Source organism: Pteronotus mesoamericanus, unplaced genomic scaffold (assembly GCF_021234165.1).
Source record: "Pteronotus mesoamericanus isolate MK-2021 breed Mesoamerican mustached bat unplaced genomic scaffold, CSHL_Meso_final scaffold_85, whole genome shotgun sequence".
NCBI lineage: Eukaryota > Metazoa > Chordata > Mammalia > Chiroptera > Mormoopidae > Pteronotus > Pteronotus mesoamericanus.
Window position 1 is genome coordinate 72,970,071 of NW_026555329.1, and position 18,562 is coordinate 72,988,632.

The window sequence follows — 18,562 nt, forward strand, 5'->3', positions numbered from 1 at the left end:
TTAAAACACTAGATGTGAGAAGCCAGTCTTCTATCAGGCCATGCATTTAGTGCTTCTCCCTAAAGTTTTTGTCCCAAAAATAGTTATTTTTCATTTTTAAAATGTTAACATATAATAAGATACTATTTTTCAATGAATTAATAAATATTTTACTTTTTTTAGTTTTAGCTGTTAACACAGTCAATATCGATAAGTATAACCCCCATAAATAAAGCCTTTTGGGATCCTCAATAATGTTCAAGAGTCTGAAGGTGTTTGAGATCAAGAAGCTTGAGAACCACTGAAGTAGGGGACAAATCATGAAAATGTGATGCAGATCAGGAGCCTAGGAGCTCCGAGAAACTTAGAAATTAACGTGCCTCGGTGCAATCAGAGAAGGCTTTACAGAACAGGTGAGGTGCCCCAGAGGGTATGGCTCAGTGAATGAAGTGCTGGCCTGAAAACCAAAGGGTAGCAGGTTCAGTTCCCAGCTAGGGCACATGCCTGGGTTGCAGGCAGGGTGCCCAGCCAGGGGCGCGTGAGAGGCAACCAATCTGTGTCTCTCACACACTGATGTTTACCTCCCTCTCTTTCTCCCTCCCTTCCCCATAGAAAGAAAGAAAAGGGAGGGAGGGAGGGAGGGAGGGAGGGAGGGAGGGAGGGAGGGAGGGAGGGAGGGAAGGTAAGCTGAGTCTGGAGATGTGGTCAGATTTGAGGGACCTGGCTCCCTAGGCTCTGAACGTGAGGTCCAGCACGAACACAAGCTTGGAGGTGAGAAATGAATCACATAAAAGCAGCCCAAGCAGAGTGCAGGAATGGAGCAGTAGAACAGAGCTGGGGAGAGCAGGTTTTGAGGCCGAGCAGGATCTGACAGGTGAGGAGGGAACCATCCTGCGTTCTTGAGCAAGGAGGTGGCAAGATAGAGCAACGTGAGCCGTGGCAACGTGAGGCTGGTGGCAGGAGGCAGACCAGGCGGGGATGGTTAGACAGAAAGCTGGAAAACCGGGCAAACCTCTGCCCAACCTCACCCATAAGATGAGGGTGATGCATAAGCCAGAATGACACCTCACAGTCCCCAAGGCCAGGTCTAGGTGGGAAAGAGGCTGCAGGGGATGAGGGTGGCAGGGGAGCTGTTACTCAGCAGGGCTGAGTTAGGAGGCCAGTGCTAAGACTGAAATTAGAGATAGTTTTATGGAGATCCTATTCACTGCTTTTTGGTTAGAAGCCTTCTCCCCAAATATCCAGATTTTAATATGACAAGATGGATCCAAGATGTTTTTTACAGGGATTGCCAGTCTCCTAGCTCTGTGAGAGTACCTAGGTGGAAACTATTGATGATCACAAACATTCCAAGACTTTTAAGTGATCTTAAAAGAAAATAAAGACAAACCGAGCCCGAGGTAAGGCTAAGCTCAGCGAGGCTTCCCTCTACCTGCCAGCCTCCCTTAGTGAGCCCTTCCTCCTTTGAGGATCAAAAACTCTAATTTGGTCCTGGCTGGGTTGCTCAGTTGGGTGGAACATTGTCCCCTATTCCGAAAGGGCTCAGGTTCCATTCCCGGTCAGAGCACATACCCAGGTTATGGGTTTGATCCCAGTCAGCACACGTATGGGAGGCAACCAATCAATGTTTCTCTCTCTCCCTTTCTCTCTTTCTAAAAACAGGCAATGAAAAAATGTCCTTGGGTGATGATTTTTTTTTAAACCTTTTTTTTTTTTAAATCAAGAAAGCATCAACAGAGCCTTCCACAATCTGCCTGTGCCATATTTTTTACCTCTTCTCCCACCTCCTCACCCCTCCCCCTTGCTCCACCATCTGCATTAGAAGCTGCTAGAGGACATGGCCACTTCTTGTTTCTCTCTAAGTTGCCTTGGGCATGGCAGGAACTCAGTGTTTTACACAGGAAAGTAGACAGAGCCAGGGAAGAACAGGGGCCCCCCAGCCATGATGTCCTTGGCTGAAGAAAACTGCTAGCTTGTCACTGGATCTCAGAAGCCAGTCTGAGGCCTCAGCCTCCACTGAGCTCGGTGCACCAGCTGTTGGCCACCAGATCACTAGGAAAACATCCCGCGGGATCCAGCAATTCCACTTCTGGGTATTTATCCAAAGGAAATGAAATCTCTTTCTCAAAAACAAAACAAAAACAAAAAAAAAACAAAAACAAAACCTGCAACCCCACGGTCACTGCAGATTTATGTACAATAGCCAAGATATGGAAACAACAGATGAATGGAGAAAGGAAAGGTAGTATGTCTAGATTCAAAAGAGTATTATTGAGCCATAAAAAAGAAGGAAATCCTGCTATTTGCGACAACACAGATGGACCCTGAGGGCATTAGCTGAGTGACCTAAATCAGGTGGAGAAAGACAAACACTCTGTGATCTCCCTTACCCGTGGAATCTAAAATAAGCAAACTGAACTCGGAGAACAGATTGGTGATTGTCGCGGGCAGCGAGTGAGAGGGGAGGGCAACACGGGCGCAGGTGGTCAAAAGGTACAAAGGCCCAGTTGTAAGATGACTAAGTCCTGGGGACGTCACGTACAGCATTGTGATGGGAGGGGCGGAGGGACCCAGCGAGCCAGCATGCGGCCCGTTCAGTGGCACCATACAGATGAGACTTTGCTGCCTGCCAGAATCTCATGCCCGCAAAGGAAACCATCCTCCAGAGCGGGGTGAGCTTCCCTGGGGCCGCATCAGGAGAGAAGAAAAGAGTCCCTCCTGGGTCAGAAGGAGCGACTCCAAAACTGGCCAATGGAATTTTCCCAGGGAGGTGACTCTGGTAAGTGGAAAACCACATACATGGGCCCAGGAGAGGCTCTCGCGCTCCCAGGAGACGGGCGCCCCACCTGTCCTGAGCAAAGCAGGGAAGGACCTACCTCCAGGGTGATCATTTCCCGTGGGAGGGGCGTCGGTGGGGACTTCTCCAGCAGCTGAACCTCCACCTCATTTTTTATCTCATCTTCCAGGAAACCTGAGTGAAGAGACACCACCAGAGAGCCCAAGGTGATTCTATATTCTCGCATCGAAGAAATGGGGTCAGGCAGGACAGGTGGCTTTCAGGGACAACTGCCCCAGGAACCTGCCCCACGCAGCTCCTGGATCCAATCTCTAACCTCCCCACCCTGCCTCCAGGATCACTTTGAAAAGTGTCACCCAGAGGGACACGTTTGTGAATCAAGACCTGCACGCCACGTCCCTCCCCGCCAGTTCCCAGTGAGACAGGAGGCAGAAAACTGGCTTACGGAGGATCCTCTCCATGGACTCGCACCTTCTGACCTCATTCACGAACTTCCTTTGGAAGCTGTTCACATTCACATTTAACTAGAGGAGGGAAAACACCACATGGCACACATTTACAGCAACAGATGCTATCGTACTGGTTATTTTATTCTATTTTTTAATGCTGGTGAATGTCACTGAGATAGTCTTAGAAATTGATATTCCCATACACAAGACAGATATGACTGGCTAAACACACCCTGATGTTTTTATACTCAATATCCTCCACATGCCTTCCCTCTGGCCTGCTTACCCTTTTAAGGGAAACAAGCCCTTCCACAGTTAAGGTTTCCTCACTTTAGCTGCATGTATTGTCTCCCGTGAGCCTTAAAATCCTCACTGGAGTCATGAATATGACGGGACCCTGCAAACTACACAGCTCGGTGCTATGTATGCTATGTATCATGGTCATTAATAAAAATTCAGTGTCCTCGGGCTGATGACCCCTCAGCTCAGCCCAATAAACGTGAGTGAGGAAGTGCCTCAAGTCAGGTCCTGCACTAAGAACTGGGAACACAAAGGACAACACATGATCCTTCCAGGCAGGAGCTTAGTTTAGCCTTGACCTTGGGGAGGAAGTAAAGAAGAGTAGAGACCCGTTTTCCAAACTGGATTCAAAACAGCTTGATGAGGATCTGACATGCCTCTGGGAAATAATACCCCAACATGACACTCGAGAAAGCGGTCCCAGAATGTCACTCTAGAGGCTGTGGACTCCAGGATACTTTGTCCTCAGACAGACAAGTCAGGAAGAATTCTCCTCAGAACAAGGTTTGGTAATCCACGTGCAACTGGATGTACCCAATGCTTTGAGGTTACTGCATAGGAACTAGAATATGATGCATCTAACATGTAGTGATAGCAATAGAGCTTCAAAACATTCCTGTAGAGGAAACACGCACAGAAGAAGAGAGGACGTGTTTGCAAGTCACCCGCCCAAAGGTACCGCGAAGCTGAATCAGAGGACTAGAACCACAAAATCCCACCTATTCCAGCCCAGGGCTCTTCTTCCCAAGGTGTGTGCACTGCCGAGAAGTGGTATGAAAGAATTGTCAGCTCCACCTTCCTCTGGCCTCTAAAGAATGCGGTACTCACATCTTTGAACTGAACCAGTCCAAGCTCTCCCAGCTCAGCAACACAGCAATATGCAGCCTCCACCTGGAGAAACAGTTGCGACAAACACATCTCCTCACTTCGAAACACAGACGCCATCTTGACCCAGCCTTGGTCTGAAGGAGACAGGGATATTGGAGGTAGCAAATGCGTGCAAACCTTAGGATGAGAACATTTTTTGCTGAGCTAAATTAAACCCAGCAGGGAAAGAAAACATCCAACAGGAATCACTCCCAATATAAAAAAACAGAACTTGGGTAGTGAACATCCAAACATACAAATCATGTATTATAGAGTTGTACGCCTGAAACCTATATAATTTTATTAACCATTGTCACACCCAAAAAGTCAATAAAAAATATTATATTACATTCATGACCCAAGATCTCTACAAGGAAGGTTCGATAACATTGTATATGTTAATTATAACATGTGGATCGAACCAAGGTATCCATCAATAGGTAATGGTTAAAAATGAAGTAAGATTTCTCTATACGCTCTCTATATGGAATAAGGATATCTATCTAGAATCCATTTCCGTCAAAGACCCTCTGGACCGCACTTCTGCTGCGAAACCAAATTGTTTTCCCTAAAGTCTAACCTTCTGGAAGAACTAGCTCACTCCCAGAGTGGGCCCCTTTCTCCTCACATCATTTTATAACAAGATTTGCCAGACACTGGGTTTACCCCTCCTGTACTAATCCTTCCATTGTTCCATTTTCCCCCGGAAATCCCTCAACCTGGCCCACAAAGGGAGACATAATCTGGCCTCTGCTCCCCTCTCCAGCTTCACTGCCGCTCACGCTGCTCTGCAGACACATGGACCCCCCCTCCCCAGGCCTCCTCCTGCCTCAGGACCTTTGCCCATGCTTCCCCAAGATTTAGACCCTCATCCCCTTCCTCCCCGCCCCCCAGGTGATCCTCCCACTCCTCGGGGCTCAATGTAAGGAACCTGTTCTCCCATAAGCCTTTCCTGACCCCCACCAGCGGCCCCAGTAAACAAAGCCCCTCCTCTATGGCCCTGGGATATCAGTCATCTACAGTTGCTTGTCTTCAGTCTGTATTGCCCACTAGCCAGAAAAATCCATGAGGTTAGAAGTTTGAATATGTCTCATTCCATCACCAGCCTAGCTCAACCATAAAACTTGGTGCTACAAAAATGTTTCCCAACTTACCAACTAGAAGCTAAATGTCTTCCCCTCGCCCCCCACACCCAGAGTACATAGCCTGGTCCCCTATTTTTGCCTTTTGATACCAAAATAAATCAGCTTTTCATATTGCCCTTTCTAATGAATGAGGCAATGTTTTCATAGAAAGAGACAGAAGACATTGCTCCATGCAGAGCAAAAAGCACAGCCTCCTACCCCGACTTCTCCCGAGCAGGTCCTGGACCAGGGGCTGGAGCTCGTAGGGGCAGCTCTCCAATGACTTCCTTCCACCACCCCTGAGCAGGGAGCCTTTGGCCGCTGTGGCCTGGCTGGGTGGGACCAGCCTGGCTGGGGATTCCCCAGATGGCCTCCCCGCAGTGATAGCGAGGCAGCCACTCCTGGGTGCTTTGCCTGGAGGCCGCTGTTATTGTATCAACACAGGTCTGGGTGAGGACCTGTCACCTGCTCAACGCCCCCCACCTGTGCCCTATGGTGACCAGGAAGCACCGACTGTCTTCTAGAAGGAAAGTGACACACCCTCCCCGCCCGAACCAGGAGTGCAGGGCTTGGGAAGGGGTTTCTCGGGGTCTCAGAAGGACCCGAGACCGCCTTCCAATGTACCTACTAAGCACAGCACGGTAATAATGAAATCACATTAAAAAGTATTTTTTGGAAAAAAAAAAACACTCACCATCCTATCAACAATTATTTTCAAAAATGTTTTACTTTGAAAGGAGAATAGACTGCTAATACTTTATAAATACCCGATGGCTAAAATTCTCATCTTACAGAAGATTACAGTGTCTTTCCCAGGTATTTGGAGGAGCAGTGGAGAGCAGGAGAATGAGCCAATCAGAGGCGTTTCTCTTGGCCCGGGGTGGGCTCTGCGGGGGCCACCTGAGTGCACTCTAACCAGCTCTGCAGAGCAGCTTCTCCAGGTGGGGACAGGCACACCTTGGGGTACCTGTAAAGCGTACCCCAGACTGAGGGGTGCTTTCTGGTTTTTGTTTGTTTGTTTTTGTTTTTTACTTCTTACTGTGGAAAAATTAAAGCAGCTACAAAAGGACAGGGAAAAATATAAGAATGAACAGGCCACTTAGCATCAACAATTATTCAATTTTATGTCATCTCTGTGCTTCTACCTGAGATTATTTTGAAGCAAATCCCATCTGTCATATTCTTTCTTTCAAAATATTTTAGCATGTTTTGCTAAAAGATAAGGATTATTTCCCACATGTATGTGTGTACACACACACACAGTTGGCCCTTGAACAACTCACAATGACCCCTCTCCCAGTCTGCTTCTCTCTCCTCCTACCCACCCGGCAGCTGACAATCTGCATGCAACTTTTAAAAATTAATTAATTACTAATTAGTTCTCACTAGAGAGAGAGAAACATCGATTTGTTGTTCCACTTATTTATGCATTCATTTGTTGATTTGTGTATGTGCCCTGACCAGGGATTGAACCTAAGACCTTGGCGTACAGGGACGACGCTGTAACCAGTGGAACTACCCTGCCAGGGCTGCATATAACTTTTGACTTCCCCAAAACTTTACTACTAATAGCCTACTGTTAAAAGGGAGCCTTACCGATAACACGAACAGCTGATTGATACATACGTTGTACGTTATATGTGTTGCACTAAACACATATAACTTACACTAAAATAAGCTAGAGAAAGAGAAATGTTTTGTCTAACTCCTATGCTGTACACCTAAAACTAATACAAAGCAATAATGAATGTAGAAAGAAAATAAATATACTTTTGGTTAAATGAAAAAAATGATTAGGAAAATCATGAAGAAGAGAAAATACATTTACAGTACTGTATGTATTTACTTAAAAAAAATCTGCATACAAATGGATCCACATAGTTCAGACCCATACTGTTCAAAGGTCAACTCTCTGTGTAACACCATGGTCACGTCTGAGGTACCACAGAAAACCCCTAATATCATGATATGCCCTCAGTGTTCAGATTTCCCAGCTTGTCTGAGGTCTGCGTTTTCAAAGAAGCCCCTGAGGCGACCCATTCGTCTGGGTGATCAAATTAGATAGCCCTTGCTTTGAGGACACAGGGTGAAAACTTGAACGTGAGCCTGGAGGCAGCAGGGAAGGGCAGGGTGCAGGCCTTTGGGAACCATCAACTCTAAAGACTCTGAGGGGAGGGGGGGCGGGGGGGCGGATCCTGAACCCTGAGCGGTGGAGGCGAAGCCTGGGCAGGGGGAGCAGGTGGCCTGGAACCAGGCCCCGCAGGAAAGGCGCTGCCTGGGTTTCCTACGAAGCGGAGCTCGTCTGCACCCCCTGCCCCACCTCCTCAGGGTAGAACCACTCAAAATTTCAGACTCACCTGGGCAAAGTTCCAAAGGCTGAACTCAGGATTCGCAGAGCGGAGCTTCAAGGTTAGAACTGGGACCTGCGGAAGGACACACACAGTGTCGGGTGAGCCCTGGGGCCAGGAGGAGCCCCCACCCCAAATAGAGCCGCCTGCTCCCTGCCCCTCCCCCCGCCCGCGGCTCCTGCACCTCTTCACCCCAGCTGCGCTGCGCTGGGTCTTCCCTCAGCTGCGGAGCACTAGTTCTTAACGCCCCGGTGCCCGGGAATCCCTGAGGAACACACAGAGAAAAAAGTACATCTTGAAAAAAGTGCATCAAGAGCAGAGTCCAGAGCCGAACCGCCTGAGTCAGGATCCCAGCTCTGCGGTTCACCACGTGTGACCTTGCGGAAGCTGCTCAACCACCGGCCTCAGTGTTCTTATCTGCAAAGGATGATAGGATCTTAGATATTTGTTTAGAATGTGGAAGCAGAAGGGAGAGGTTATTTTAAAGTGTGCTTTTTCCTCTCCTTAAGCCCCAAGTTGAAGGTGCAAAAGGCCAGTGCACCGCCCGCAGGAGTATAAAAGTGCATAGAGGCCCTCATTAACCTACACTGGGCTGGGGTCAGAAGAGACTGAATCAGAACTTTCACGATTGCTCGCTGGCAGTGAGGCCACCCCCTCATCAGGGCGCAGAGGTCTGTGGGGAGCAGTGACCGAGCCTCCGGCTCCTCCCAGCCAGGGTCTGTGAGTAGAAGAACGAAGTGAGAGGAGTCACGCTGCCGGATTTCAAGACGATGGACGGTGATCAAGATCGGGCATCGGTAGAAAGACATTCACGCGATGTAAGAAAATAGAGAAGCCAGAAATAGCCCCACACGAGTCTCGGCAAATGATGTTTGACGAAGCTCAGGAAGCAATTCAGGGGAGGAACGACTGTCTTTTCAACAACTGGTGCTGAAGTAACTGGACCTTCGTAGGCCCGAAACTGCACTACTTCCTAAATCTAAGCCCCACACCTTATACAAAAATTAACTCAAACTAGACCGGAGATAAATTGAACATGTAAACTATAAACCTTGTAGAAGAAACATATGATAACATTTTCAGAGTCAAGGGCTTGGTGAGGAGTTCTTAGACAGGACACCTAAAGTTTACCAAAAAAAAAATATATTGATTTAAAAAATTGCTATGCAAAAAGACCCTGTAAAAAGAATGAAATGACAAGTGAAAAGCTGGAAGAAAATATCTGCAAGCCACATATCTGATAAAGGACTAGTATTGACAATTTTTAGAATTCTCAAATTTCAACAGAAAAAAAAAAAAATCAGAGAAAATGGGCCAGAGACACAAAGAGACACTTCACCAAAGAGGATACACAGATGGCAAATAAGCCCATGAAGAAATGCTCAACGTGACTAGCCATTAGGGAAATACCCTACGTACTACTTGATTTTTAAAATTTGTGTCCATTTACTAATTTGAAGAAATTAAATATTTAATTGAAAGCAAATTTTCAGTGACAATAAAAGAAATAATCTCAAAAATATTTGTTAAGCAACTGTGACGTGCCAGGCAAGGCACCAGGTGCTCAGGGTAAAGCCTGAGCAAACAGCTCCTGTTCCCACAGAGTCTAGCAGAGAAGTCAGCTACAATAATCCCGACAGCAACAGCTAAGACACAGGCGATGCTTACTATGGGCTAATCTAAACAAAACCCCAAGAAACTGGCACTATTAGGATCCTTGCTGTGTGTGTGTTTTACAGATTAGGAGTCCAAGGCAGAAAGAGGAACCTGTTCAAGATCACTCACCTAGCCCTGGCCAGGTATTCAAGGTTGTAGGTTCAATCCCCACTCAGGGCATGTACAAGCAGCAACCAATGAGAGCATGAATAAGTAGAACAACAAATCAATGAATATCTCTCCCCCTCCCCAATCAATAAATTAAAAACATTAAAAAAAGAAAGAAAGATTGCTCAGCTAGTAAGTGAAAAGCAGGGGCCTGAACCCAGGCAGCATAGCTCCAGAGCTGAGACACTCTAGTCTCAGTAACGACATTAAATAACCACAGGGACAAATGTGAAATAACTGGAATGGGTGAGACGAAAGAAGGAAGACAGCTCCCTGAGCTGCAGAGCCCGCCCCCTCCCAGGGCCAGGCGAGGCTTTCTTGGGCAGAGAGAACTAGGCAGGGCTGTGGGCCTGGGCCAGGCAAGTGGGCAGGACGCAGGAATTCAGGACCTTGTAGACCCGATGAAGATCGAGTCTTTATCCCAAGAGCCGCAGGAAGCCCTTGGTAGGCAGGGAGCCAGCCTGTGGGGTCAGGGTACAGGATACAACTTGGAGAACCTAGTTCTAATTAGAGAATGCGGGGCAGGGGGGGGGGGGCGGTGCAGAGCAGCCACAAGCAAACCAGCAATGAGACCAGGGCAGTGGTCCGAGCAAAAGATGGGATGTGTTTTACTTTTTATATACAAAGTGGAAAGTCCTCATAGGGCACTTCCGTGGCATAACAACGTAAGAGAGGCAAGTGTTTGGACTGCAAGCTGATGAGCTGCTCTTTTAACGGGCACCATTTCTACTTGAACAGTTGACCAACAACAGCAGAGCAGACTTGGGCACTTACTTGGAAGGTGTTTTCTCAAAAATGATCCAAATGATCCTGTCACTTCAAAGGAAAACAACTGATAGTGCTGGTTGCCAGTGATACAATTCTAGCTCTCAAGCAACAGTTAAAATTCAGCAAAACTTTTTTCTGCCACCATGAACTTGACTCCAAAAACTTTTCTGATGAGGATATTTCTTGGGGATATTTATAAATGCGCTTTTTAAAACTGTGTTGCATGGGAAATGTGATACCTGTGGGAAGGTCAGCGTAACTCAATGAATCAACATTTTCTAAATGAGTAGTGCACGATGTTATAAAATCATGCGTAGTCAAGTGATTCATCAAAAGTGCACGATTAACCAAAAGATTTAAACAAAAAGGTCACTGATTTGGTTTCAGATTCTGTACGCTAAGTTTGCTTTTTAAAATTACTATTTGTTAAGTTCTGGCGTAGTATCAAAGAAAAATATACACAACCATCTGAAAAGGCCAGTGAAACATTTTTCCCTTTTTAAAACTACATATCCATGTGAGGCCAGATTTTCTGCTTATACCTCAAGAAAAAGAACATACAGCGAGAGATGGAATGCAAAAACAGGCATGCAAAAGACAGCCAGCAGGAGTCCTAAGTCAGATACCAAAGAGATTTGCAAAATAAAACAATGCCTCTCTTCTTATTGAATTGCTGTTTGTTTTGGAAAGCTATTTTCATAAAAGTATGTATTTATGTCAATATATAATTGACTTAGTCTTATTTTAAATGGGCTCCTATATAAGTATTTTGAAATTTTCTGAGTTTTAATTTCTAGTGTGGGAAATATTGGTAGATAGACTCCACATAAACCCAAAGCTCACAATTTTTAAGAGTATAAAGGGGGCCCCGAGACCAAAACACTGAGCAGCGCTGTCCTGGGGAGAGAACAGAGGGCACCCTAGCTTGCTGGGGCTGCCTTAACAAAGTGCGGCAAACTGGGTAGTTTCAACATCCGAAGACACTGTCTAACAATTCTGGAGGCTGCAAGTCTAAGGTTAAGGTGTCAGGAGGGTTGGTTCCTTCCCAGGGCTGTGAGGGAGAATCTGTCCCACGCCTCCCCCTGAACTTCTGATGGTTTGCTGGACGTCTTTGGGGTTCCTTGGCTGACAGAAGCATCCTGTTTTCACGTGTGTGTCTGGGAAGACACACCTCCCCTGTTTATAAGGACGCCACTCATACTGGAGGAGGGAAGCAGCCCACTTCAGGATGAGTGTGAGCTCATCCTAACGACCTCCACAAAAATCCTATTTCCAAATAAGGCTTCATTTTCTGAGGTCCTGGGCTTAGGGTTTCAACATGTGAATTTGGGGGCAGAGGGGGAGACACAGTTCAGCCCATACCAAGGGGAAGCAATAAAGTCGAGCCTGGATTAGGGCAAAGGTTTCAAGGCAGAGGTGGTGAAGAAGAAATGGGGAGGGGAAAGACAGCCAGAAACCAAGAGAAGGACCCATGGACGTGAACAAGGGGGGGGCATGCGGAGGGTGGGGCGGTGTAGGGTGGAGGAGAATAAAGGGGAGAAAAAAATGAGACAGCTGCAGGAACATAATCAACAAAATATATATTTTTTAAAAAAAAGAAAGAAATCAAGAGGAGAAAGTGTCTCCTCAGGAATTATGGAGGGGTCGTGCAAGAAGAGGCCTCAGCCCTGGCTGCTGTGGCTCAGTTGGTTGGGCATCATCCCCAAACTGAAAGGTCACCAGTTCAGCTCCCGGTCAGAGCACAAGGCTGGGATGTGGGTTTGGTCTCCAGCTGGGGTGCATGCAGAAGGCAACTGATCGATGTTTTTCTCCCTCTCTTTTTCCCTCCCTTCCCCTTTCTTTCTCCAAACAATAAAAGGAGTAGGCCATGGAAGCATCTGAAGGTTACTGGGGACCCCAAAGGGCTTACTTTAGAAGAATGAAAATGACAGAACTCAAAGTAAAGATGGGAGTTGGGAAGTCCAAAGACAGGTGAGGAGGGAGCAGGGCAGAAGCTGACGAGAAAATGAGGCATCGCGGAGGGCTCCCTTTATTTTCTTAAAGGAAGAGAGAGTTGTGCAGCGCATCCTAGAAAACGGCAACTTCCACTTTTCCTTATATGATGTACATTTGAGACAATCACTTTGAACCATGATAAGATATCTTTTTAATTTTTCTGGAAGTTTCCTGACAGAGCTCAATATTTTACATGCAACATCTTACAGTACTGACTTACTCAAAGCCAGATAGCACACTCACATTTCTTTGTGTCACTGACATTTTTAAAAGTAACTATCCTATTCATCATTAAATATGTATATGTTTTTTTTAAGATTTTTATTTTTTTAAGTTTATTTTTAGAGAGAGGGAAAGGAGGGAGAAAGAGAAGGAGAGAAACATCAGTGTGTAGTTGCCCCGCGCGTGCCCCCCCCACAGGGGAGCTGGCCTGGAACCTGGGCATGTGCCCTGACTGGGAATCGAACCAGCGACCCCTTGCTTCGCAGCCCAGCACCCAATCCACTGAGCCACACCAGCCAAGGCATAAATATATACATTTTTATATACTCTCAAAATCCACAACTCAACACGTTAAAGGAAATAGCACTTAAATTTAGCATTTGGTCTTGAGAGAAACGACCTGCTTAGAACAGAATCATTCCCCTATATTATCCAAAAGAAGACAGCACTTGACACTGAGTGTTTAATACCACTGTTCCCATGCTATAGACAAGCCTGGGGCGTAATACCAGTTGCAGCCACCACACAGGTCACCTCCAGGAGGCACTTCTGTGCCCCGAGGACTTTCTAAGCTTTGGCTCTTGTGGGTTGAAGAGGTACACACTCCACATACCCCCCTTCAAACAGGACATTCCTTTAAACAAAAGGCCTCCTTTGTCTTCACATCCCTGTACCTGGGATTAGGGCAATACTGTGCAAAACACATCCAGCTGCACAAGATCAATTTACAGGAGATCAGCATGATTAAAAAATGAAAGGATAAGTGGAGAGCAAGCCAAAAATGCCTGCAAGGGATTTAATCCAAAAATAATAATCTAATCGCAAAAAGTAACAACCCGACATTCTTTTAAAAAGTGTCTGATTTTTCTGAACTGAATTCTGGCCAGATCATCTTCATACAAATAACTGATTTCACTCTGCACTTACCCAGCAGCCCCTCACCGCCAGCCAGGCACGGAGCCCACCATCCACACGCCTCCCCGACTAATAAAGTGCTCGAGACAGAAAGCAAATGGTTTGAGGTTGCTACAAATGGGAGGGCATTGTACATTCAGGTCACACGCACAGAATTAGGTGCGATCGTGAACAGCAACAGTCTAAGAGGTCACACTGTCAGTGCTCCGGGGTCTGTGTCATCATGCTGGCATCGACGTCACCTCCTGCCATGCCCCTTCCCGCCCAGCCCCCAGCCTTCTCCCGCACTCCGTGCACACGGGTGCCGTTGGGCATCAGGGTGGCCCCCATTGCTTCTCTACAGCTTCCTGTCCTCTGGATCACATGCTGAGAGAAGGAGCCCCCCTGCCCCCCGGCCCCATGGCTCTCACAGCTACGTCCCCCTCCAGGCCCCATCTCGTCCCCCAGGTCCCCCCCCCAAGCACGTGGCCACTCGCTCCTTAGGGGATGACCCGCTGACACAGAGCCCTGCGCCTTCCGCCCTCTCTGTCTCCCTGTGGCTGGTCTTGTCTCTCTGTTTCGCTTCTCCCCCGAGCAGAGCTACTTCACATGTCTTTCTGCCCTGTCGTCTCCGGCCAAGTCACAGGCCGACCGGGAGTGAGACTGAGGAAAATAAAATATCATCCAGAAGAGGACAGAATGCCTCAAAGCTCATCATGGTTTTTCACTTGGGAGCATCTCTCAGTTAGTTGCCTTTTCTATCACAACATTCACCCAGAACTCTATGAAGGAATTTCTTTTTAGCATGATTTCACCAGTACTCACAAGTGTATAATATATACTTTATATATATATGTACTTTATATATATATATATGACTTTATTAGTTTGTTTCTCTTCTTTCTCCATTTAATACGACATACTGAGCAGAGTCAGAGGATTCTAGCACTAGAGGAAAGCTACCAGGTCATCTAATCCAACCCTTTTACCTGAGAGGTGTGCGAACAATCCCCGGGAGTCCTGTTGCAGCCAGTTGGTGGCAGAGCTGGAACCGAGCCCAGGGCTCCTGGCTCTCGGGGTCTTTTCACAGTTGGTCACCAGACTTCATATCCCTTCCCTTTCAGTGGGAGCCCTGAGGGCCCCAGACAAAGGTCTTCCCCAAAGAATTGAAAGCAGCATCTCCCTGGATTGTCTCCCTTGTGTCCCCCTCCGCCCGAGAGCCCCTGCTACTCTCGGGTAGCATCATCACCAAGGTTATGTGACCTCCCCCAAGGTCACACAGGAAGTGACATGAAAACTGGGACCCTGAACTCTTGACTCAGGATGGTTGTGTTGCCCCCCAGGGGGCTATGGGCAGCCAGGACAAGGGACAGGAGGGGCAGAGAGACAGAAGCGGGGGGGGGGGGGATAATGGAAGAGGCCAGAAAGGCACAGCAGGTGGAAGGTGGGGGCTGGGAAGAGAAAGCCACCAATCTCTGACTCAGCGATCTTTAGTTTCATGTGGTCAAAACCGGAAAAAACATGGTTGCTATCCACAAGAATGCAGCTCATTCCCCACAAAACGTAGCTTAAAATTACTCTTCTTGAGAATACACAGCTCTGTTTATTAAACAAAAAATAAATCTGACCACAAGCTCTGTTGTGCCAACAGAAATAGTTTGCACAAACGGAATGACTGGACATTGAAGCGAGCCAGAAATTTTCAATCACAGAATCATGGAGCTGAACAGATCCTCCCCTCCGAGGTTTATTAACTTCTCCTTAAAATGCCCTTACCTGTTCGATGCTAGTAACTCACTAACTTCTCTCACCATTAGAGCTATCCCACGGTAGAACTGGCTGCTTTAAATTAGTAAGACACCAGCCCTGGCAGGGTGGCTTGGTTGGTTGGAGTGTTGTCCTATATATCAAGAGGCTGAGGGTTCGATTCCCAGTCAGGGCACATACCTAGGCTGTGGATTCGATCCCCAGTTGGGGTGCATACATAAAGCAACCAACCAATGTTTCTCTCTCACACTGATGTTTCTCTCTTTTCATTTCTCTCTCTTTAAAATCAATTTAAAAAATATCTTTGAATGAGGACTAAAAAAAATAGCAAGACATCTGTTACCCGAGGTATTTTAGCAGAAGTCCAAGTAACAAGTTCGAGAGGCAGGAGAGGTCAAATGCAGCCATACCAAACCCTTTACCGTAAGACCTCCCGCGTGGGAGCGGCTCAGAGCTGGGCCAGCCGGCCTCTGGGTCACTTTCCGACACTGAGGTTCTATGTTTCTTTCTGTGTCTTATTTCCAGCCTTCTCTATGTCTTGGACATTCTTGGGAGGGTCCGTCCATTCTGCTGTACACCATGGGCACCCCAAGAGCACAGGCTGTTAATAAGCAGCTCTCTGTACCACATACAACTTAAACTGAATGAACATTTTTTTCACATGGAAAAGAAGATTCCCTGACATTGAAAATTTTCTCCAAGCAAGCAGATACTGTAAAATGTAATCTGTCTGCTCCACTGTGATTGTAGTGTTTTCCTGTGAAATGTTCTTTTTATAAACTGTATTAATTTGATTTTATTCCCTGATTATAAGAGTAATACACATCCATTACAGAGAATTTGAAAGACATAAAAAATGTAAAGAAGGAAATGAAAGTCATCCCAGATGGTATAGTCTAGATAGTGTGGATAGGACCACTGCTGGCGAAGGTGCTTTCCAAACGGTTTTCTTTGCATATGCGTGTGTATTACAAAACTGGCATCACACTGAATATGTAGAGTTTTTTTAAAATTCTCTCCAAAGGAAACTTTTTTATTGATTTGAGAGAGAGGCAAAAAGAGAGAGAAAGAAAGAGAGAAACATACATCCATGTGAGAGAGAAACATCAATTGGCTGTCTCCTGCATGTGCCCTGAACGGGGATTGAACCTGCACCTAGACATGTACCCTGATTGGAAACTGAACCCACAACCTATTTTTTGTGTTTGGGATGATGCTCGTACCAGCCAAGCCACCTGGTCAGAGCCTAAGTAGTTTTATAGCCTGCTTTTTCTGTTTTTATTATATTGCAAATGTTTTTCTAAATAATAAAGTGTTATTCTAAAACATCATCTTAGGCCCTGGCCATGTAGCTGAGTTGGTTAGAGCTACAAACTCTAAGCAAGACAAATAAAAAGAAATCTGTACCTGAGCACATCAGAATAAAAGTGCTGAAAACTAACATCATCCTAATACATCATCCTAATACCCCCAGGTTGAGGGTTTGATCCCTAGTCAGGACACATACAAGAATCAACCAATGAATGCATGAATGAGTGGAACAACAAATTGATGTTTCAAAATAAAATAAAACATGATCTTAATAGGTATCTTTTATTCCATTATAAGCTACTTCCAAGCTTTCATTTTTACAAATACTGTAACATCAAGATGGAGAATGCTAGATATACATTTTTGTGCTCATCTGATTTTTTGCTTGGGGAAAGAAAGTTTTTTTAAAGAGCTACACTGTAGAAGGGAAGGTGACTAAAATAAGCTGGCCTTTACAAAGTCCACAGCTCAGCTATGAATCAGCTTAATTACTAAGACTGGGCTGTCAAGATGGTAGGTTGTTTTTGCCACCAAGCACTTGATTAAAACAACCCCAAAAAAACCCCAAAAAATCATGTCTAAAGGAAGATGGCATCATCCTATGTCTCAAGTTATTTCTATAAACAATTGTGTGTAATTATAATTTGCACACAATAAAAAATAACCAGGTACACAAGGAAACACAATGACATGAACAAAAACCAGCAGAAATAATAGACAACAGGGACAGACTCATGGGGATGGACAAATACTAAAGTTATCAGACACAGATTTTAAAATAATTATGTTCACTCTATTCATGAAGTTGAAAAACAAAACCAAGTAACACAAAGCTATTAAAAAACAAAATAGAAATTCTGGAACTAAAATTATACAATTGAAATTAAGAACCCAGTGGGTAGTTATTGTTGAAATCAATTTCGTGCCCACGGTGGAGCCACTCCTGCCCAGGGTGCAAACCATAATTTAGATGATTTCGTGTCCCTGCTAATAAAGGCTCCACTTGACCAGAAATGCAGTGTATTCAGTCAGCTAATCCCCAAATGCCAAGCCAAATCTGGCCTCTTCACGTTAAACAAGGTTGACTATGTCACCCAGCCAATCAGATATTTTCTATTTGTTTCTTCCTTATTCTTTATCCTCTAAACGCTTCTTTTCATTATTTTTTGCAGTTCTCCAAAAGGAGACCATCTACTTCATGAAGTGGTAAAATTTGTTTATATCACCTAAATTGTCTTCTTTAATCACTTTTTTATTAGGCACAGATGTCAGTAGATTTAATAAAAGATAGGGCAGAAGAAAATATCCACAAGAAAGCACATAAAAACAAAAGGATGGATAATAAAGAAGGGGACAGGGAATCAGATGACACAGCGGGTAACTGGAGCCCCAGAAGGAGAGAAGAAAATGGGACAGAAATGGTACTTCATAGCTGAGAACTTTTCAAAACTGATGGAAGACATCAAACTCCATGTTCAGTTGCCTACAAACTCTAAGCAAGACAAATGAAAAGAAATCCGTACCTGAGCACATCAGAATAAAAGTGCTGAAAACTAAAGACAAAGCGAAACTCTTTTCAACAACCAAAGGAAAAAAAGAAGCAAATTACCTGCGTGGAGTATCACTTAGATGGACAGAAACAATGGAAGTCAAGAGAAACAGAATGATACCTCTAGCACTGGAAGAAAATATCTGGCACCCTAGAATTCTACACCCAGTGAAAATGTCTTTCAAGGATGAAGAATAAAACATACCCAGACAAGGCTTGAGCGCATTCACCCTTCACTGAGGAAACGCTACAGGGAGAAGGAAATGACCACAGATGGAAAACCATACAGGCAGGAAAAAATCAAGAACAACAAATCGGTGCCTATGTGGATAAATTTGAACATTCACTGTATAAAGTAATAACTTATT

General features: G+C 45.6%; 1 protein-coding gene across 2 annotated transcripts in view; it reads right to left on the reverse strand.

Moving 5' to 3' along the window:
* Positions 1-18,562, reverse strand: part of ATP6V0A4 (ATPase H+ transporting V0 subunit a4) — a 62,423-nt gene that overhangs the window by 37,244 nt on the left and 6,617 nt on the right. The window contains exons 2-6 of one of the 2 annotated variants that reach the window (XM_054564597.1): positions 8,049-8,129; positions 7,874-7,939; positions 4,354-4,487; positions 3,222-3,300; positions 2,856-2,950 (exon numbers count right to left, since the gene is read on the reverse strand). In XM_054564597.1, the coding sequence (XP_054420572.1) occupies positions 2,856-2,950; positions 3,222-3,300; positions 4,354-4,470 (291 nt within the window). In that variant the 5' untranslated portion in view covers positions 4,471-4,487; positions 7,874-7,939; positions 8,049-8,129. Of the gene's footprint in view, positions 1-2,855; positions 2,951-3,221; positions 3,301-4,353; positions 4,531-7,873; positions 7,940-8,048; positions 8,130-18,562 lie in introns of both variants that reach the window. The other variant, XM_054564596.1, reaches the window with a different exon arrangement.